This window comes from Mytilus galloprovincialis, chromosome 5 (assembly GCF_965363235.1).
Source record: "Mytilus galloprovincialis chromosome 5, xbMytGall1.hap1.1, whole genome shotgun sequence".
NCBI lineage: Eukaryota > Metazoa > Mollusca > Bivalvia > Mytilida > Mytilidae > Mytilus > Mytilus galloprovincialis.
In genome coordinates this window covers 31737888-31761752 of record NC_134842.1, presented here as the reverse complement: position 1 = coordinate 31761752, position 23865 = coordinate 31737888, and the positions used below count along the sequence as shown (strand labels likewise).

Below are 23865 nucleotides of genomic sequence, written 5' to 3'. Positions count from 1 at the left end.
TAAAAATAAGGCGTATAGGTACAGTTTTCAATTGTTCAGCGGGTATGACGTTAAACAGCGTATCAAGGAATTCAACTTTATTTAATTATAACTAATATAGGACAAATCTGTTGATTAAAAAATACCCCATTCCAGGACCTTTTGTCACGTTTCCAAATAATTAGTATTACCAATAATTGATAAGTTCCAGTTCGACGGGTTCAAACAGAAAGATTTGAAAGCAGAGAAAACAGTGTATCCTAAAATCGGCATGACTTTATCAGATGACAATACTAATACTAAAATAAGGCTTGCGCATAGTTATATACTTTAATTCAGTCACGGACCCACGATATCACGGGTGTGCTCTAGTTCATGTAAAAATGCCAAATTCTGAAAATCGATGCCAAAAATGACTCTATCATGACATATATAAGCTAGCGTAATATGGCACCTATGTGTTATAGAAAGCTGACTGTTTTATTTAAAAGGTAATTAAGCTTTTTAAAACTGAGTACGGACTATAAAGTGGCACCTTGCTAAATTTCTTCAGTAGGAAATGAACTCGAGAATATATCATACAAATTTTCCTACGATATTTCATTAAATAAACTTTTTATTATTTAACTTACATTTTGCCATTCGTATTTCTTACGACGAACAGAACTACTTCAATCATTCACCTCTCAGTTTCATCTTTTCCTTACTTATTTCAATCAGTTTTAAATATTGTATGCTACCTTATGATAACATGATTTTAATAACTTTTTAAATTTGTTTGCTGGGCATTACCGTAATTTACCAATTATGGATTCGGTAATTTCCGCTAAAAAACGAAGTTTACCGAATGATCTCATCATTCATTAAATCTCATCATACATCAATCTCATCATACAACAAAAAACGTATAATGTTGTGAACACTTAATATAATGTTGTGAGCACTTAATATAATGTTGTGAGCACTTAATATAATGTTGTGAGCACTTAATATAATGTTGTGAGCACTTCATATAATGTTGTGAACACTGCATATAATGCTGTGAGCACTGCATATAATGCTGTGATCACTTCATATAATGTTGTGAGCACTACATATAATGCTGTGATCACTTCATATAATGCTGTGAACACTGCGTATAATGCCGATTATTAACATAAGGCAGTCGTGGCGTTCCATAGGTGACCTCCCTTGATTATGATAGGGTACGTGTTGGCTTGCTCAGCGTTATCACTATGTTTGTGTTTGTGAAACATATATTTTGTTGGTTTTTTTGCCAGGGCGTTATCAGTTTATTTTTGGCCTTTTGAGTCCGAATTGATCTTTTGGTATTTTTCGCCTCTATATGGAGACACTGGAAACCAAATCATTTATTTTATGAATTTTGTAGGTTAACTGCACAGTTGCAGTTGTATTGTTATAGCTCGTAAAACGTACGTTTATTATATAGAAACTCAGACAAATGTATGAAAAGAGCAATTAAACCAACTATTTTTGTCTTCATAAAACTTTAGGAAAAAACAAGCACAAGATGGCATCTGTTGTAACAATGATTTACCGATTGGAATCGGAAGATACTTCGATTAAAGAAACATAGACATGATGGTTTTTAATTGTGATATTATTATCTTTTCATTTAAGTTGAAAATTATCATTGTCGGGAAATCTTGTCAGATGTTGAAAGAGCTGTAATAGAATTTTTGTTTAGATCTTTCAATTTATACATTAAGATACAATATTATTTATCTATCAAACAGGCCAAGAGCTAATCATTAAAGGTGGAAAATGGTCTCTTATCACGAATTAAACATCATACAGTCAGGTACATATACCCTTCTCATTAAACCAAAGATCAAATAATAAAGTAAATGTAATCGAATACGAAATTAAGAACAGGAAGATGAGGAAACCGTACAATCAAAGTTGAAGAATATTATACAGATTTATTTCTTTGATGCATGAAAAACATGACAAATGACAAATATTACTATCTGAACCGATTTTCTTTTCTTAATGAGGACTTGTTTTGTCATGTGCAAATTGAGACATGAAGGATATTTATTTGGATGAAGACATGAGCATAAACTTTCTGAATATATAATTATAATGCAACAACGTTTGTAACGTTCATTTTGATTGGATAACGTCACTTTCTTGCATGGCATCAATTGACAATTGATGCTATGGGACGTACGCGCAAGCGTAGACGGCATATAACAGATTTTAAATATATGTTTTAACGTTGTTTTCTGTCAGTTTCATTAGAATGGAGATAACAATATTGTATTTTAAGCTCCGACGGCATCAATTTTAGATTTGATGGTCGCAAATACTCGTTTACTGTCTCCGCTAACGCGTCGCCAGTAAACTTAATTTGCGACCATCAAATCCCCAATTGATGCCGTCGGAGCTTAAAATACAATACAGTTATCTCCTAAATGACGTGGAAATGTAACACCCGGTCACCGAAAGCTTCATTTTTATGAAGCCCAGGTGGTCGTGGGGTTTAGCGGGACGGCTACAGTGCAGGCGATTTGGTGTCACGATATCTCAGTAGCATGGGTTCGAATCCCGGCGAAGGAAGAACAAAAAATTTGCGAAAGCAAATTTAAAGATCTAACATTGTTCGGTTGATGTTTAGACGAGTTGTATATACATAATGTACACAGCCATGTATCACCATCATTGCTGGTGATCCGATGGATAAATCTGTTGTAGAGTTGTCACTGACTCAGACGTACGTATTAATACAATTATTTTCTGTGACTGTATCTTGCATTAATTTGTAGGATCCTTTACTACAGATAATTGAGGTGATCTGTAATAATAACATCTCCATCCCTTATATATCATGTACTGTAGTACGCCGCTAGATTAAAACTGACGAGGAAAGGTAACACACGGCCACCGAAAACTTTATTATTTGAAGCCCAGGTGGTCGTGTGGTCTAGCGGGACGGCTACAGTGCAGGCGATTTGGTGTCACGATATCTCAGTAGCATGGGTTCGAATCCCGGCGAGGGAAGAACAAAAAATTTGCGAAGCAAAGTAACAGATCTAACATTGTTGGGTTGATGTTTAGACGAGTTGTCTATACATAATGTACACAGCCATGTATCACCATTATTGCTGGTGATCCGATGGATAAATCTGTTGTAGAGTTGTCACTGACTCAGACGTACTTATATATATATTAAAATAAGGAGATCTATTCAAATATAAAAATAGAACGAATTGCCAATGATCGGACAACAATTCACCAGATACCAAATAACATAGAAGTTAACAACTATAATTATAGGTCATCGTACATACGGCCTTCAACAATGACCATGACTCATTCTGCATAGTCGATTATAAAAAGAATTGTAAAATGTACAAAGTAAATGGCAAGTTAAAAAAAAGGATAATAAAAGTTGATACTATGAGATTATTACATGTCATTTTTCATATCGCATGTATTGTCAGCCAAAGAACCGCATGGCTCGAGGGCTGATAATACATGCGATATGAAAAATGACATGTTTTGATCTTTTTATCATATGCTTCAACAATGGAGAAAAATACCAGATTCATTTATTGATCCTGTTGCGTGTTCCCAAATAGAAGTTCAAAGAGTGAAAAGTTCACGGACGTCGGACCCAAAATTTAGTACATTAGATATGAAATATTTTTACCTGATATGCCTCAACAGAGAAGAAAAATATTTCAATATGGACGAATCGACTCGACAACAAAAATAAAAAAAAAAAAAAAAAAAACAATATACATAATGAACACTGTTTGGAAAAGTCAACTTTTTCAAAGTAACTTTCTAAATTATGATGAATCTTTAAAAAAAAAAACGCATTTGTTTAGTAATTTGTTTGGTTTTTATTTTTATTATTATTATTATTTTACACAATATACTTTTCAGTATCCAAATAATTGTTTTGCACACTGCTTTGTAATGTTTTTCACTGAACACGTAGCATTTAGGTGTATTTCCCGGAATATTCCGAGTATCACCGGAATGCCATGCAATAACGTTACGGAAAGGCATGTGATAACAATCGAAGCATGTGATAAACTTTTCATATCAGCCCGCTAAGCACCAATTCGAAAAAATATATAATTTACGTTAATTTTATGCTATTGTCATACAGCAAAAATCACATGTTATTCAGTCTAAGTATATGATCATCTATTTTATTGCAGTTTCAAGCTGTCATTACAACAAGTAACAGAAAAGTCTTTGAAATCACAAACGTTGAAGAATGATTAATGATGTTTCAAAAAAAAATTTCACATGACTATTATAGTGAAAGTTGTAAATTCATAACACAAATCTGACTTTACTATGTTTGTATGCGGATGTAGTTCATTAAACTCAGGATGTGAACAGTGTTAGCAGTTATGAAACATGCATATAGAAAATAATGACAATAGATTTTCCTGAAACATCCTATATCTTCCAGTTCTTTCTCAATTGTACATTGAATAGTAAAGGATTAGTCATCGTATTCTATTTATCAAGCGTAAAAAAAATCTATACAAGGCAGAATGAATTCTATTTATAATATTTCGTATTGTTTTTATCTATAAAAAAATATGTTTCTTTAGCACAATCGGATTATAAAAGTTTAATTTACGACAGGATAGATTTTATTTTTAAAACACGTATTGTGTTCATTGTTACGAAAGATGGCTGTTTAGCACTATGCAGCTTTATAAATTAATTTCTAACAAAAGGATAAAAAATCTCTACAAATAAACCGTTCACTGAATAAGAGACATTATAAGTCTCTGACTAAATCTACCAAATTGACATTTATCCAAGAAAACATTTATTCATTCATTCATTCCACATGTGTGATACATGTAGCATGTAAATGATAATTCAAAGTTGTTTAATCTAAGAACATTATTTCGTCAGAATGATATACATCACGGGAGTCATTTGGTTTAACGAGAGAAATGGTCGTGAAAGTATATCTAACGGCGGTCAAGTATTGAGAGACGATCGTGAAAGCTCTGGTAACGGATCGTGAAAGACATTTAATGCAAATTCTAGGTCAGAATCTTTGAAAAAATCGCTTAATTTTCAAAACGCGGAACAAATCGGAACAAAAAAATATGTCTGTCAAAATGATTTAACTTCCTCAACATAACTGTGAAATAACATAGAGAAAATATACAGTACTTTATGAAAAAACACAAAAGGCGCAATGCATGTCTATGAAATTAATTACAAATAACCACGCTTTTTTGTACCTATAATGGTCATATTTCAGTTTATCGTGATATATTTGAAATTTAATCTTTGGTGTATCTGACAGTAAAGTAAAATGAAGGTATGTTCTTGTCTTAGAAGCATTAATTTGTATATGAAAACCTTGAATTTGTTGAAAATCCATCAAACTTGATCGTGAAAGATCAGACAACGCATTATTTTGATCGTGAAAGATAATGCGTGACCAGACTTATTACTAGTAATCAAAAATCAGTATTTCTTTTACCATTTGATAATTCTGCAACTGGTTGAAGCCTGTAACTATTTTGATAAGGATGAACATTAAAGCTTTTTGTTATTCAACACTTTACCTCGAAAGTTAAAAATACAACAACTGAAAACGTCTCTAAATAATTCTGAAAGATTCAGCTCTGAAAATCGGTCAAGTGCAATTTAGTCAGACCGACACTATTTAGCCAATAATATGGATATGCAACGTTTAAACCACAATGATATCCATAAAAAAAAATTACAGCAAAACAGCATCTTTCATGAGTAATTTGAGATTGAACGATAACCAACATTTGTGCAACAGTACTTTCTTAAGTTCAGTATATACAACGCAGATGTGGATTGATTTAACTATATACTACAGACTATAGAATACCAGAGCGCAAATGCTGTAATGTATCGTCTGCTTTACTTGTGATAGTTAATTTTTGGAACGTCTATAATATCAAGGGTTTTACTAGAAGTGTCAAATGCGCTTAATGCGCGTAATATATTTTTGTCCATCTGATAAGTTAAGCCTTTTCAATTGATTTTTATAGTTCGTTCTTATGTTGTACTGTTATATACCACTGTCCAAGGTTAGGGGGAGGGTTTGGATACCGCTTACATGTCTAACCCCGCCACATTATTTATGTATGTGCCTGTCCAATGCCTTGCTCATTGTTGAAGGCCGTACGGTGACCTATAGTTGTTAATGTTTGTGTCATTTTGGTCTCTTGTGGATAGTTGTTTCTTTGGCAATCATACCACATCTTCTTTTTTTAAAATGATGATTGTCAATGGTTAATAAAAAGAGTGCAAGGTCAGATGAACCATGACATACAGATCTCTACAAATATCCCGTAGACCAAATAAATGTGTTCTGATCCTTACAGTGCCTTAGAAACTGACAAATGTAAAAGTTATGCTTGGCCAATTAATTCGAAACATAAGGTCAATTATTAGTATAGTATATGAACCCTGACCGACAGCCAGACATAGACATCTTAATATCATTCAATATATCAAATACAATTTACGTCATCATGGTCATATATGAAACATGCAGACAGACATGTACACCATACACGAAATACCATGGCGCTATAGCATACAGTTATATATCCAAAAGGCTAGACAACATAAAACGAGCATTGCCGAATGATGTATGATAATGAGTTCGATGTTATTTGAAACCTTGCAGATGTCGAAAATGTACACCTCAAAATCATAACAACAGACAGTTATCCTAAAGCTTAACGAATCCGCGATACGGACTTGACCACAAAAATGAATCTTCACCCTTGAAATTAGGCAAATTCGGGGTCAGGTGAATCCTGTCTGACGGACATGTAGTTTATATGATCCAATATACAAAATGTGGGTATCCTATAACTCGTGATAAGTGAATACTTCACATGACAATAAAAAGCTTCATCCTACAATCATCCAACTATTTTACATTTCATTTTCTGAAAATATTAATACTTTGAAAAGCTTAAAGCTATTGAGAATGTTGACCTAAATAGCTTTTCTCAATACCAATAACAAATATTAATTATGATATAATTGAAGAATAATTTGAACGTCTTCGTAGCATCAGATCTTTCACGATCCTTTTCACAATCTTCAAAAATGCGGTACGTGATCTTTCACGATCCGAAAAATCAATGTTTATGTATATATAGTTCTTTATTTACCAAGTTTCAGATTATGTTTATACAAAATAACTATGAGAACCATTTGATTAATTCAAAAAGAATGCCCTTATTCGTATGAAAGTAGTTTTTCTAGTTTAATTTGTGAAAAAATCATGTTTGTTTACATTTTTTATGTCAATGAAAAGTCGAGAAGCAATCTGCCTTTTGTTGTTTTGTAATAACTATGTACTTTTAAAACTGGATAATTTTTATTCTCAAATACTGATCATAATATTGAACCATTTTGACAGACAGTTTTATTTTGTCGTAAATTTGTCTGTGTAATTAATTAAATTAGAATATGTATTGACCTTTCATATGTCTTCTCGATTAAATGTCTTTCACGATCCGTTACCAGAACTTTCACGATCATTTCTCTCGTTAAACCGAATGACACCCGTGTACATATTAATATTTTATAGCACACGGCTAACCGACAAATTGGTCGGTTAATCTATATTGAGTATGCGGCTATATGGGCGGTTTGTCTGTTAATCGGGTTGGTTATACGTCTGTTAAGAGTAAAACGCACAATTTAATGTCAAACTTTGTTAAATATACAGATGTTTGGCATGTTATTAGAACCAAATGAAAAAAACAAAAGTGTCTGACAAAATGATATCTTTCATAGAACATTTTCCACCTGTAAAAACAATTTATAGTCAGCGCAATTTTCAGCAAAACTAAAAGGCGTCGCGCAGGTATGTAGTATCTATGCTTATACGCACAGCAAGAAAAGGCGAAACAAACAATTAATTTTAGATATCATTTAAAGGACACAAAAAAGTACTTTGGTTCTAAAAAATAGATTGAAATTAGTAAACATTTCATAAATGTAATATAACGTAAATAATAACACGTTTTAGTGAAAATTATGGGAATAAAGTCTGTTAATGGGTTGGAAAATTAAGATTGTGTCAGTTAAGAGTTATTTAGCCTCGACAATAGTTTTGCTACCTTTATATTTTCCCACTGAAAAAGTTAAGAATGAGACGTTCTTGAGTAAATGAAATGACAATACGGTGCAACAGTATCCTTCTAGTAAGAGCATTTTTATTTTGACTTTCTTTGCATTTTATTGAAGGGTTTGTCACATCAATATAGCGTAATATGGATTGGCCGCTGGAATATTCATGCATTTATTTTTAACGTTTTCAATCAGCCTTTATATTTGTGTCTGTTTAAATTAAAGTAGCACGTTCTAAAATCCGACTATAGGTGCCTTTCTGATACAGCACTGGGTACAGAAGATATTATTTTTTTTTATTTCCTGTTATGGGCCCCAAAGGGCATAAACATTACAACATCAATAATTTTCATAATACAATACAAACAATGATATAAAAAAAGATTAGTGAGAACTATTTTAGTTTTTAAATACTAATGCATTTTAATGTAAGTGAGGTTGAAATAGGTAACAAACAAGCAACCCAAAGAGAAAAACGAAAAATAGATAAACATATAAAAAAAAAAGAAGATGTGGTATGATTGCCAATGAGACAATTGTCCACAAGAGACCAAAATGACACAGACATTAACAACTATAGGTCACCGTACGGCCTTCAACAATGAGCAAAGCCCGTACTGCATAGTCAGCTATAAAAGGCGCCGATTTGACAATGTAAAACAATATAAACGAGAAAACTAACGGCCTTATTTATATAAAAAAAAAATGAACGAAAAACAAATATGCAACACATAAACAAACGACAACCACTGTATTACAGGCTCCTGACTTGGGCCAGGCACATGCATAAATAATGTGGATGGGGTTAAACATGTTAGCGGGATCCCAACCCTCCCCTACCTGGGACAGTGGTATAACAATACAACATAAGAATATGTGTATAGTACACAATAAGTTGGAGCAATTGTTCAATTTATACATATAACGTGTTTTGTTCTCATATGCACATGATATTTGTCACTGGACGTTAAACTCTAATTCGTCAGTATCATCCAATTGTTTCTTTTCTTCTATTACTTGATCATATGTTGTTTACAAATCATTCTAAAGAAGTAAATGGAAAGGAGCGAATGTAGCTACATTTGGTTATCTTAAGTTTTAATTCATTTTATTCCGTTTAGTTCCTTTCTACATAAGTGCAGAGGAGAACTGCAGTTGTCCGCATGTAAACTTCTAGCATTTGTCATCAATTCGAGTACATCGCAATCCGTTACTGTTTCAACACCCAGGGTGTTTCATGTCTGTATTTTTAAACAATTATTATGTTTTCTCTCTTTTTTAGCAATGCACCACTCTCTACTGTCCTTATCTATTATTCTATATTCTGCGTCTCCGTATACCATGAGGGTCCGCATTGGAAGTGTTGTTTATTTCTGTATTCTTTAAATTGTTATGCCACTTTTCTCTACATTTTATTTATCTTACTCATTATTCTTTCTCTATTCTTTATATTCTAGCATCCCAATATATTTTACTTACTGATGTTTAGTTACATTACGACGTTTATCTCTGATTTATATACTTGTTACCAATGTAGATAACCTTTGAACAGAATCCACAAGATAAATGCGACCATTCTTGGATGAAATTGATATTACTTTAATATTACACTTTTTGAAACCATTTTTATCAATTTTCAATTTCTATTGTCTAAATTGTTCATTGTTCATGTTTTGTTTCCGTATATTTTATGTTTCATTGTTCATTTGTTGTTTCCGTATATTTTAGCCGCTCGTCTTGAGCCTACCAATGATCCGACAACACCCCATATAGTAGCAATAAAATTATACTTTTATTGCCATTCATAACTCTTAACAGACCAATTAACAGACTGAGTTTTATACATCCGACCCATTAACAGACAGATTTTAAATAAAAATTGATTAATGTCACCAAAATACAGATTTTCGTGAAGATTTTTCACACAATGATATTATTATGGTTAACAAACATAATGCCTGTCTTTTTTCGATGTTCAAAATATTGCATGCAAGTAAATTCGACCAATGTGCCATTTTGTGTACATTTTGTGTGTGTGTAAAATGTGTATAAATTTATTGATGAGTAACCCTTTTCATTTTATAGAACGTTTATCGAAGCTAGAAAAAAAAATTACATCACTGGATTCAGTACATTGAATTGTTTTGTCAGACATGAATATTTTTTATTATAAAAATATTTTTAAAAAAGTTATACAATGAAACATACTGAACTTACAATGATTATCTCGATAACACATGATTAACAGACTTTAGCAAACCCGATTAACAGACCAACCGCCGATATAGCCGCATACTCAATATCGATTAACCGACCAATCTCTCGGTTAGCCCAGTGTCGGCCGTGTAGCGTGTCTTTCTTAAACCTGCTACATTTGTTTGCACCTGTTCTAAGTCAGGATACTGATGTTCAGTGGTTGACGTGGTTCATAAGTGTTTCTCATTTCTTTTCTTTTTTTATATAGATAATCGACCGTTGGTATTTTCTGTTTGAATGATTTTACACTAGTCATTTTGGGGGCCTTTTATAGCTTGCTGTTTGGTGTGAGCCAAGGCTCCGTTTTGAAAACCGTACTTTGACCTTTGATTGTTTAATCTTACAAATTGTGACTTGGATGGCGAGTTGTCTTATTGGCACTCATACCATATCTTCTTATATCTCATTTCTATATATTAAGAATATTAAAAGAAAGGATGATGATAGAAGTTTTTAACGACATTTAAGGTGGTACCCAACACCTTGACTAAAATTAATTTGGCTCGTTTAATTTTCATAAAATTTTGACGAAGTATTTACTTTGACTCTTTGCCAAAAATGTAAAAATTTCAAAAAATTTGAACCAACCAATTTATCAGAAAAATTACACTGGTTACATAGCAGTTTGGCAAACACTAATTTTGATCATTGAGAAGCCTAAAATTCCCTTAACAACATAACGTAATTAAAACGTTTAGCTGATTTTATAGAGTTATCTCCCTGTAGTGTTAGGTACCACCTTAATGGCTTAACAGCTCTCGACGGTTGGGTTAAAAGACGGGTGAAAGATACCAAAGAAGTATTCAAACTCATAAGTCGATGAAAAATTAAGATTGCCATGTAAAAAATACGAACAGCAACCAAACAACAAACAATAGTATACGAAACTAAACATAAAAAACCAACGATCGAGCAAAACGAACCACAACAAAATCCGGGTTAGATCTCAGTTGCTTCGTGAGGCATGATTGCCATTGCACAATTACGAAAACATGTGACCAAGGAAAAAAGCAGCTTCGTTTATTATTTTGGACTTTAATTTAAAATTCTCAATTTTGATATTTTAGACTTTAATTCTCTGTGTTTTATAATTCATATTTTATTTTATAATTTTGTTTCTATTTTAAATTACATTTCGTATCCAGGACTTGAAATCAACATACGAAATGTAAATAGAAACAAAATTATAAAATAAAATATGAATTATAAAACACAGAGAATTAAAGTCTAAAATATCAAAATTGAGAATTTTAAATTAAAGTCCAAAATAATAAACGAAGCTGCTTTTTTCCTTGGTCACAAACAACCGCGCAATACAAACAACAGTATACGTCAATTCTATGTTTTTGTTATATGTATTTCTATTGTATCTGAAGAGTTTAAAGCCTTTTTCAATAGATTTTTATATGTCGCTTTTTTGTTGTACTGTTACACCACTGTCCTAGGTCAGGGGTAGTGTTTGGATTCCGCTACCATTTTTAACCCCGCCACATTATGTATGTATGTGCTGTCCCAAATCAGGAGCTGTCGATTGTTGTTGTATTGGACATATATTTGAATGCTGTTTTCGAAGTAATTCAAAGCCAAGTCTTTTTTCACAGATTACATGGTTTATAATTGTATGATAAAGAACCCAACAAAACACAAGCTTTAACACAAAAATCGTATCAACAGAATAACAAATGAAAATAAAAGTTTTTTTCTTATGCTTTATAAAAAAGAAGATGTGGTATGAATGCCAATGAGACAACTATCCATAAAAGACCAAAATGACACAGACATTAACAACTGTAGGTCGCCTTCAACAATGAGCAAAGCCCATACCGCATAGTCAGCTATAAAAAGCCCCGATAAGACAATTTAAAACAATTCAAACGAGAAAACTAACGGCCTTATTTATGTAAAAAAAATGAACGAAAAACAAATATGTAACACATAAACAAACGACAACCACTGAATTACAGGCTCCTGACTGGGGACAGGCACATGCATAAATAATGTGGCGGAGTTAAACATGTTAGCGGGATTCCAACCCTCCCCCTAACCTGGGACAGTGGTATAACAGTACAACATAAGAACGAACTATAAAAATCAGTTGAAAAAGGCTTAACTCATCAGATGGACAAACATATAAGTGGACGTGGTTTATCAATTTCAGATGGATCACAGACTGAAAACAAGATGTGAGCGAACTGCATGATAGTCACATTTAACATGAAATGTCACGAGAGGTATGCAAATTGCTTTAACGTGAAATGAAGCCTATGTACACAAAAATGATGTAAAGGCTGATCATATAATAGATAATTGTATTTCCTGTTTCGAATTTATTATATCAAAAAGGTAGAATTGCAAATCAAGTCTTTAAGCATGAGGGAAAAGTAAAAACGCTGAGAATGTACTATAATCAGCGCCATGGACATCGCCATTTCCGTCTGTACCTGTTCGAACCAAAACTTTTTCACCTTTGTTTACCTGAAGAAGAAAACAACACACACTGTGATACCATTTTGTATTCATGTATATAATACCTTATCGTCATTTTAAAATGCAAAAATTAAGTTCTAGTAAAAAAAGCCCTGTCTTTGATGCATTTGGATCACGCAGGTATATTCATATTATAAAATGGAGGTTATGTATATGTTCTATAATTTCTTTTTTGTTATTAAGTTTGGTGTATCCTGGTAAGAATCTTGTCAAGTGTTTTATAACGATATTCTAATAACTCCCATCATATATGGAAAAGCACCTATATACTATCATTGATACAATTTGTTTACATTTTGCGGAATCTTCCGACAACATTGAGCTTGTCAAATGTTTTGGGTACTTGTTTATTCCAAAAAGGCTGACTTTTAACCTAAAAATGCCCCTTTCTATTAAACTTGTATTTTGGATTTACACATCTATTATTACTTTGAATGTTCTTTTATAATAAATCAAAGTACTTAACATAAAAAACCTTTAAAAAACGCTTTCTAAAGACTTTCAATTGGAAAGATGTTTACAACCAACCAGTAACTGTATCAACACAATGAATATTTTTTATTGTTATTACGGGTCGAAATTTGTTTCCGTTGGTCGAGATTTCACATTTAGTCATAATTTTTATAGCTTTAAGAACAGCTTCATTTCATCGTTTCGAACCATTTAGAAAATAATTAACAATGTTACGCGCGTCAGGGCACACACATTTAATCCTTGTATCTATAATGAGTGTATTTACAATTACCTGCAAGACAACGGTCTGAGATGCACTTCCATAATCACCATCTCCACCCTGCGCAGTGTCGGCGTAAGCCGAAGCTTTAACTACATCATTGACCGTCAGTTCCGTTGCCTGAGCCTGCTTATAGTTGACATTAGCTGTCCAGGAAATGACGTACATGCCGGAAACCGGAGCAGTGAAAATTCCGGTTGCTGTGTCATAAAGAGACGCTGATGTATTTGTTACAATCTGAAAAATTGAAGTCGTATCACTTACTGGTAATCGGAGATAAAACAAAAAATATATTTTCTTATAATAATACTACATACTTCAAGTATATATACTTACTGGTTGCAAACTTTATAAATTTATATGTTTAAATGACTTTGTAAGAATACAAATGAAATATATAAAAATAAAATAAAAGCTTTTGAAGAATCAGTTTAAAAAACGGCAAATGTTGCATGGTAGAAACTAAAGATGAACCCTACAAAACGAAAACAACTCACCTCAGACTTTTCTTTCGTAATTATTGAGGGCCCTCATGGGGTTTTTGATTATGTGATTACTTGGCCGTTTTTTTAATGATTATTTGATTATTAAGCCAAATATTTCATGATTATTTGATTACCTAGGACTGTATTTTTAGTTTATGATTATTTGATTACTAAAGATAAGCAAATATTTAATGATTATGTGATTATATTGGCAAAAAAATGGTGGTTATGTGATTACTAGGACCCCCCCCCCCCCCCCATGAGGGGCCTCATTATTGATTCCAAAATCAATCCAAGTCTCATGGATGAACATATATACGAATCACGTGATACGAATTCTGTCCGACGCAGCTTGTTTTATGTAAATTTCCTACCTTTATATATCATTTACTTATAAAGTGACAAAAACAAATATAAAGTACTTACTTCATCAAATTTGATGGTTTGATGAGCACTCAGTCCATGTAGACTTCCAGACAATTTGGCATAGAAAGCAACCTGCGAATCAGTGAACGCTCGTTTGTGATCTGAAAAAAGTTAATCTATTATTGCAAATTGGTTTATATTTATTGAATAATAATTTCTCGATTTCTAGGTTCAAACCTCCCATATTTTTGTTGACCCTGACTATGGTCTTCATTTAAGACCAAACTTACATGTTCGCGAAGTCTTGGATATTTAGATACCTTCATAGTATGTGGTTTTCTCGATTGTGTCGTATTCCCGATTGCGACTGAGTGTTAATTGGAATGAAAGATGATAGATATCAAAAGACAATTATCCAAACGGGCATACATGGTCTCGCTCCTTTGAAATTTTATGCGATTCCCTAATTTTCTTTTTTTACATGAAACAAGATGTGTTTTCCTAATTGATTATACGAATTTAGTAAACTACTGTCACCTTTGTTTATGCTGGTGATACTGTTGCGATTTTTTTGAAGAAGCATTGTTGAGCGATTACTGTCTTCTATTACGAGTTAATTTTTAAATTTGTAAATATATAGTAAGCTATATTCAAACGAGGAATCTTAGTAGTTTCTGTTATGCAGTGGATGCTGGGTAATTACAAATGAGAGGTTTAGCTACCTATCAAACCAGGTTTAATCCACCATTGCACTAGAGAATGTTTGTACCAAGTTAGGAATATAACAGTTGTTATCCATGATTTTAATGGGTTTGAGCGTTTGATTTTGCCCTTTGATTACGGACGTTCCGTTTTGGATTTCCCTCGGAGTTCGTTTTTTTTTTTGTGTTTGTTATTTTCCATTTCGCTGAACTACTAACAGTGTTAACTTACCATCATGGCTATCGCTTAGCTCCTTGATAAGTTTTTCAGCAGAAGTTAACCTGTCGGCATATTCAATGTTCATTCCCTCTGTGGATTCCAATTTAGACTCTAAATCGCCTACTAGAGCTTTCAATTCCTCATACTTGTGCTCAAAGAAATTGATTACAGCATCTTCGTTGTTCTTCACTGGCAAAAGAGCACTTATCAACGGAATTAAAACTAGCAAACAAAATCCAAAATACATGGTTACACAGATGATTGATATAAAGTCACAAAGTAATTGTCTCAAAATCAAGATAAGAAGATATCAGACATATATACTATACAGATCAGAGGGATAGTACGTTCTGGGACGTTTCTTAACCTCGGTTTTTCTAAATAGGTCACAAAGAAAGTGATAAAACTAGATGTCATTTGTGAACAATTACTCCAAAAATGATGTCGACTACGATGCTGACTCTAAACTATAGTCTCAATCTCATATGTCCCTTTTTTAGTCTCAGTGAATCCAATTAAGTAGTCATGTGTTAGAAACAAACTATTGATACAGAGAAATGTCTCGCCTTTATTGTTATTTTGATAGTAAAAAATAAATGTTGAAATCAAAATAGCAATATAGCATGTACGTTATGCAAAATATTCAAAGTCAATGAACAATGACTAAGGGGACGGGATCAAATAATCTCCAGGGAAATTAGATGTGGTAATGATAATACGAACATCGACTTTTCATTATTGGTTCCATATAATCTGACCTAATAAGAAACTAATACATGTGAACCAAGCAAACGTTCGAAGGTCATTAGACCAGGACTAATCTAAATGGAAATATAATGTGCCAATGTTCATACAAAAATAAGAAACATTCTTGACCTACCACTAGCGGTTCCTCATAATCTAACCCGATTTAAACTGATACATTGATGACGCCACCGCCGCCTGGACCATAATGCCTATAAACATGTACATGTATCGTTTTTGAGTCCGTGAAGTCGGGGAAAAGGAAGGATGTCATTTGTATATAGATAGATATATAGTTTATTCTCATAAAACCATGCAAGTACAAAGGTTATAGAGAAGTTAAAAATAATATACATAAAAATAGATATGCATTACTAGTAATGCATAGATATAAGCATTCTTTGAATGTGTTATTTAAATTATTCAGACTAGGTCAAATGTCGACTCCATCTATAACCGGAGAAATGTTTTAGCAAGTGAAAATGGTAAACACACAACGAATTCACTATACAGAAACGCTTCAATAATTGGCGAATGTTTGTATCAAATGTCAAGTTATAAAGCACACATCTATCGAATAAGTTGCATTCACATGATTCACTTCTATCATAAAAAAGCTCATTCGGTTTTGTAGGGTGAATATATGTGCTAGTTTACTTTTATTGTTAGTACATATCTATTATTTCAACTCAGATAATACGCTTATCATCGTCGGTGCAATAATAGATACGGACAACATAAGGTCTGGGTTCTTTTGAATACACTTGGTTTTTAAACTTGAAAATCCAATGACGTGTATCTAGTTCCGACTTAAATAGATTAAGAATCATGTTGGGAACTTTTAATGAAAGAAGTACGAAAGATACCAGAGGGACAGTAAAACTCATAGATTGAAAATAAATTGACAACGCCATGGCTAAAAATAAAAAGACAAACAGACAAATAATAGTACAGAAGACACAACATAGAAAACTTAAGACTTAGCAACACGAAACCCACCAAAAACTGGGGGTGATCTCAGGTGCACTGGAAGGGTAAGCAAATCCTGCTCAACATTTGGCACCTATCGTGTTGCTTATGTTATTACAAATCCGATAAATAGTCAAATTCGGTAGGTCACATTCGTGAAAAGGGGAGGGGATTGTAGTTACGACATAAGGAACATATCCGATATCATCTGTGAAACGGTTATTCAATAACGGTCAACCAACTCGTGATAGCGTCCGTAAAATATAGGAATGGATGCTTTCAACTTCACAATTTGGAACTCTTGGTTTAATAGCTTCCTTGTGAACATCAATCTTCAATCAATGAAGCCATGAAATGAAATACAAGCCCGGGAATATCGTATCAATTGGGAGATATATACTCCGTATGCAGGCGCTACTGTAATGTTGCTTATAGAAAGGGAAAGTTCATAATTGGGAAGCTAAAATCATCTCTTAATGATGTATACGTCAGGAATATGATATTTTTTATACATTTGTTTAATGTTTTTAAGCTTTTGATTTTGCCATTAACATACATTTCCGTTAAGCATTTTCCTCGGAGTTTGTATTTTTGTTGTTATTTTTACTTTTAAAGCACCCAACCCCCTCCCCCAACACACACACAAAAAAATGTACAGAGATGACCCAGACGTGAGAAAGAACCAATAAGGTACAATGGTATAAATATAGGAAGATGTTGTATGATTACAAATGAGCCATCAGCAACCAAAGACGTAGAATTAAACGAATACATGTTACAATTTGACTTTAAACAATGAACAGTACCCATACAGTAAAGTAAGCTATATAAAAGGCATATAAATGTAAAAATTGTTTAAAAAAATCAAGCGAGACTCAGCATACTGCTAAAAATACACAAAGATATAAAAAAATAACCCACCTAGACAAAGAAAATAAACATGTGGATTGGTTAAACACTTTTCATAGTACTTTATCTTACCTCCGATACATTTCTAGGTATATGATTGGTTAAAAGTGTCCGCGTGGAGACTGTGTATATTTCATATTAGGTTAGTAAGGAGGCGGGACTTATTTCATACACGGTTAGTAGTAGTGTTACGTCCCTTTGTAAAAACAAAACGGTACTGAGAACAAATCTGAAAAGTTTCAACAGACGAAGAAATTGATGATTAAGATGGAAATAAATTCATAAAACACATTTAAACCTATCAAGTTGTTATTGTTGGCATCTGTTTTTGTGGGATCAATGGAAGTAGTTTCTTAACGCTACCGGTATTGAAGACTTGGTCATTTTGATAGGTCACTAGTCTAAATTTCACACGTTGAGATAGTCGGTTAGATAAATTCGTTACATTGTGTGCTAGTGACGTAATACGGTATATATGGGGTCAGTTAATTCCATATTGGGTGAGAGCGAAGCCCCATATGGGGCAATATGCGCAATTGTTTCTCCATAGGCCGTAATGGTAACGTTTTCTTCTCTAGCTCAGCCCATATCGTAAACTTGTATATGTATGATGGCTTGTTTCGAAGCTGAGACATTTTCACATATGTGGTTAAATTTTCGGGGTACGAAGTGTGATTCATTTTTCCGTAAATTAGCATACCCCGAAAATCCTTTCGTGATGCGGCTCTGTTTTTTCACACAATAATTTCTTTGAAAATTTAATACTTTGAATACATATAATAACTCCATAGTTTTTACACATTTATTCTAAGGTCCTATACTTTCCAGATCAACACAAATAGTTAAGCTCAGTCACTTGTTAAAATTGAAACATGTTCAATATCACTACACAGAGATTTTTTGTTTACAAACAACTTTTGTGTTCCTCAATCGGAGGCGCATTAGGGATATTGTCCCATATGGAATTTACTGACCCCATATATACCGTATTACGTCACTAGCACACTATGTAACGAATTAATCTTACCGACTATCTCAACGTGTGAAATTTAGACTAGTGACCTATCAAAATGTTACCGTATTAGGTCACTAGCACACTATGTAACTTATATTTCTCTTCTCATTATAATGATATGAGAGGGTTTTTCTGCATAATTCGAGCCAATGTCCTACCTGTACCAGGAAAATAAAATAAAAAAAGAACAAAGCTTCAATGGATATTCAAACTAGACCAAAGTCCACCTGCATGCATGACATACTATTCAAAAACACGTGTCGTGCTCACAGAAACTGTTTCAATACTAGGCTGGAGGCTATTTCATTTGTTAATTGAATATTTGAAAATAACATTTCATTGTTTTGCTTTCGACATAATGTTTTGAAGTAACCTACAGCAGTAACGCTCAAACATTAATATTCGAAAGACCGGTAAGTATACATATGCAGAAGAGTTAGGAGATAACAAAGAAAAAAGAAATAAAAAGAATATCCAGATTGATCTGACATTAACTTTGCCTTAGGGAGTTACAACCTTAGTATCTTGATAATATTTATATCTTATTTCAGAAAGAGGATTTAAACAGAGCATATCTGATATAGATTTTGAAAAAAAATGCAATTTCTCAGGCAGAAAACAAAGTAACTAAGTTTATCACGCTTAACAAGGAAGACGGTATATAACATCAAATTATAGAATATTACTTAGATAACAGTACAATATGATAGATATAAGAAGATGTGGTATGAGTGCCAATGAGACAACTTTCAATTCAAGTCATCGTTGTAAAAGTAAACCATTATAGGTAAAAATACGGTATTTAACAAGGAGCCTTGGCTCACACCGAACAGCAAGCTAATTAGGGAACTAAAAAATGATTAGTGTAAACCATTCAAACGAGAAAACCAACGGTTTAATCTATTTAAAAAAAAAACGAGAAACGAGAATCATTGGACCACATTAACAAACGTCAACCACAGAATATCTAGTTCCTGACTTCGGAAAAGTGCAAACAAATACAGCGGGTTCACAAATATTAAGAGGTATCAATCTTCACCCTTAACTGAAACAATAGAATAACATCACAACAAAGAAAGACACACTATAAGATATCAATTGAAATAGCTTAACTCAATCAAAAGACATATGAAAACAAACAAGTGAATATACACTGAGCGAATAAATTTGATCTATGAAACAATGTAAATACAAAATCAATAAAAAATTTCAGAAAGTCAACCATATCTTTGAACAAAATGCCGCCATGTACATGATATGACAATATAAACCTAGGACAAAATGACGCCAAATAAAATAATTTGCACAGTTAAAAGAATTTTTTTTTGATAGAGTAACGGAGAACGGAAATAAAGCCTGTCTATTTTGCTAAGACATTATTCATTTTGTTATTGTCAATATAACGGAATTCTTTGCGGTTGTATTACAAGTGAGGTGTTTGTTTTTTCGTTTTGAATTTTCGTTGGGGATTGGTGTAATTGTCATTTTAAACTTCATATGGTCATAACAAAACAGAATTGAAAATGTTTGCTATAAACGTAAGCCGATAAGTTATATTTATACTCGACGCATATACTGAAATATTAACTGTATTACAAGAATATTCATCCATTTGTTATTATAAAGAACATTAATAGCTTTATATATCTACGAACTGTTTATCCGTATTTTTAATGGACTTTAATTATCATTGAACACATTGTAAAATTGTATTTATATTTGTATTTTCAGTTTTCCCCCATTTGGATTGGTAGTAAAATAAAAGTCAGCTCCTGATTGTTTTATCCTTACTTAAACCCAGTCATCTTGGTTACACTCACTGGTCCGGCCAGTACAATCTGTGACTCTCGAATCAAAAAGGTTACAAGGGCCAAATAAATAGTCCAGCAACTAGGTCTTATATTTTGGGACAATTGGTCTTTTTATGGTAAAAGCATGAAACTTTGCACAGTGTTAGCTATGATGCTTATTAACAATCTTGGATAAAGAGCCATCAGAAAAAAAATCCACAACAGCCGCCAATTTCAGAATGGCCGCCAACAGTCATGAGGCAGAGTCCAAAAAATGGTTTAATTGGTCATTTCGATATAAAGGCACAAAACTTTACATATAGCTACATGTACTTATAATGCTAATTAATCTTTTCCGAATATGGAACAATCAAAAATAATTCCATAATGGCCGACAAATTCAAAATGGCCGACAAAAATCATACTATATAGTCCAAAAAATTATTAGAATTGATCATTTCATGGTAAAAGCATGAAACGTTGCACAGTGTTACATGAAGTTAAGATTTTGGGGTATGGAGTTATAAATAGAAAATCCAAAATGGCCACCAACTTTACAATGGCCGCCAACAGTGATGAGGCAGAGTCCACAAAAATGGTTTAATTGATCAATTGAATATAAAAGCACAAAACTTAACAGATTGCTAGTTATGATGCTTATTATTCTTTTCTCAATACGGAACAATCAAAAATAATTCCATAATGGCCAACAAATTCAAAATGGCCGCCAAAATTCGAAAAGAAGAGTCCAAAAAATTGATATAATTGATCACTTTATATAGTCCAGCTGACAATATTAAGAAGTTTCATGAATTACGATTGATGCCTAAAGGCATTTATGTGTGCATTGAAAACTAAAATGAGAGATCTGGAATAGCACAGTCTTTCATTGACCACAAAGTATGGTGGCACAAATATTGCAACTTAAAACTCAACAAAACAAAGTTGAATAGAGCTGAAAAACAAACCTCACATGAGAGAATAGATGATAAAGCAACCTCATCTAAAAAGAAAACTAGATATAGCTTTTCCGTTTAGTTCCCAATAACCAGTCTGTTTGGTTCTTCTGTAATGAAAATGAACAAGAAGTCTTTCATTAGTCCTCAACATTTGGTCAAGATACACGTCTAAGAGAATGACCACTAAATTAAATGACACGTTGTTACTTGCAAAGTAAAGCGCTAGTGATTTAATTGCACAGGAAGCAAAGTACCACACCACTCTAAATGTTTAGTTTCCTTATATAAACGAGCATCTCGAATTGAAATGAAAAATGATATTGTCGAATCTAAGAAGGAAAGACAAATCCATGGTATTGCATTTTCAGAACTAGTCTCTTATATAAATGAAACAAGGTCATGCGATGAGACCATCAGTGTTTACAAGTTGTCAGATCTATGTAAACTGTATATGGAAAAAAATAACATGTCTAGGTGCAGATGTTTAATTTTGAGTTTATAGTTCTCGACTAAAAGACAGATGTGTATCTATTTTCCCTGACTTAGATGCTTACAATCAAGACCGTGAAAACATTCTTGATTTGAAAGATGACATTGGTCCTTCATTGAAGAGTCGGTTCAATCCACTATTTACTACATTTGAGAATGCCTTACCAAGTCAAGAATATGACAGTTGGTGTCTGTTTGTTTGATGTGTTTTATAATTTGATTTTGCCGTTTGGTTAGGGACTTTCCGATTTGAATTTTCCTCGGAGTTCAGTATTTTTTTTAGTTTACTTTTTAGAAGACTTTGATAATGAGTTGGTCAACATATTAAAAGCAGCTACTGTACGTTTGTTCGTAATGATATTTTCGAATTAAATTCGGAATTTAAAGGAACCTTTCCAAAGGAATATCAGGAAGCTTCTGTACCCCAGTCAATGCTTTTTTTGGTCAGTATGATTCAGTTTGGACCCAACATTTAGGATCGTTCATATTCTTAGTCTACATTAACAATAGCACAGCTTCTGATGTATAGTTGTACAAAGAAACTATCCAACCGTCCATATCATGTACCTCCAGATTGTGCTCATTTGGGAATCATGATCCATACACTGTAAGACTAGAAAACGTGATTAGTAGATACTATCTTTAAACTTGGACTACCTGTCTCCTACGACCGAGTGTTAGACATTTCTATTTCTATGGCCAATGCAATATTGTTTGCCCTGCTAACCTACTACAAAATGTATTTACTTCATCTAAATTAGACAACATTGACCACAATCCAAGCAGTATATCGTCAAAAGATTAATTCCATGGTACATGCATCTCTTTATTGAAAGATATTTCAGATGATGTTCAAGGTGTGTTCAAACATTTGACCAATCTGATTCTATGTTGAAATGCCAGTCAAAAAGAGTTTCTTTTTACCAGAGAGTTATTCAAATCCTCCACCAGCTGTTCTAAGATTGAGCGAATCAGATACCTCATTAGTTGAAGGAGAAATTTTAATCATTATGTTCTAATTCCCACGTGCATCAAAAGGGGAATTCAAATGGCTGAAACATGATTCGGGAAATTCAAGTGTTAAGGCTAGAGTGGGTACAAATATTTCATAATCCGCCTATTCTGTTGCAGTACTGCCAGATGGGAAAAATACCAGCAGTGTCTGCCCTTCTACCTCTAATTCATGAGCAAACAAAATCAGTTGGGAAAATACAACATTCATTGAACATTATTTATAGCGCTGTAAGAAAGCTTAATCCAGGCCAAACTCCAGTTGTTGCTTTGATCAACCCCATTTCACGGTAGCAAAACTAATACAATAAACTAGCTTCAAATGTATGATGAGGAAAACTCTATCATGATGTTCATTGGCCTAAACATTGAAATGGCTGCTTTCAAAGCTCTTGATAGTTGTCTTGAAGGTAGTGGAGTGGAGTGCTAGTGTTTTAGTAAATGTACATGTTACATCACCAGGTACAGCTGATTCATTCGTAAAGGCTTCTCGTGTTACAAAAAACACATAGAGCTCACCAAGTTACGGTGTGCACACTTTACCGTCTATTGCAAAAGGCGTTATGCCAGTACAAAGATGTATTGAGGTTATCTTAGGATTTGG

The 23865-nt window shown here is 33.1% G+C and overlaps 1 protein-coding gene across 1 annotated transcript; it reads right to left on the bottom strand.

The window, feature by feature from the left end:
• Window positions 1–12690: 12690 nt before the first annotated feature.
• Window positions 12691–15680, bottom strand: LOC143075616 (complement C1q-like protein 2). The gene is made up of 4 exons (XM_076251098.1): window positions 15388–15680; window positions 14515–14615; window positions 13616–13840; window positions 12691–12858 (listed from the first exon to the last, which is right to left on the bottom strand). The coding sequence occupies exons 1-4, from the start codon at window positions 15620–15622 to the stop codon at window positions 12748–12750; spliced, it is 672 nt and encodes a 223-aa protein (XP_076107213.1). The 5' UTR covers window positions 15623–15680; the 3' UTR covers window positions 12691–12747.
• Between the last annotated feature and the right edge of the window lie 8185 nt (window positions 15681–23865).

Excerpts from the sequence above, each read along its gene's own strand:
- LOC143075616 (XM_076251098.1), bottom strand. The coding sequence starts at position 15,622 with ATGTATTTTGGATTTTGTTTGCTAGTTTTAATTCCGTTGATAAGTGCT. Across the intron at positions 13,841-14,514 it reads AAACCATCAAATTTGATGAA|ATTGTAACAAATACATCAGC; the intron begins GTAAGTACTTTA and ends TCAATTTTTCAG. Across the intron at positions 12,859-13,615 it reads CTCAGACCGTTGTCTTGCAG|GTAAACAAAGGTGAAAAAGT; the intron begins GTAATTGTAAAT and ends TTTCTTCTTCAG.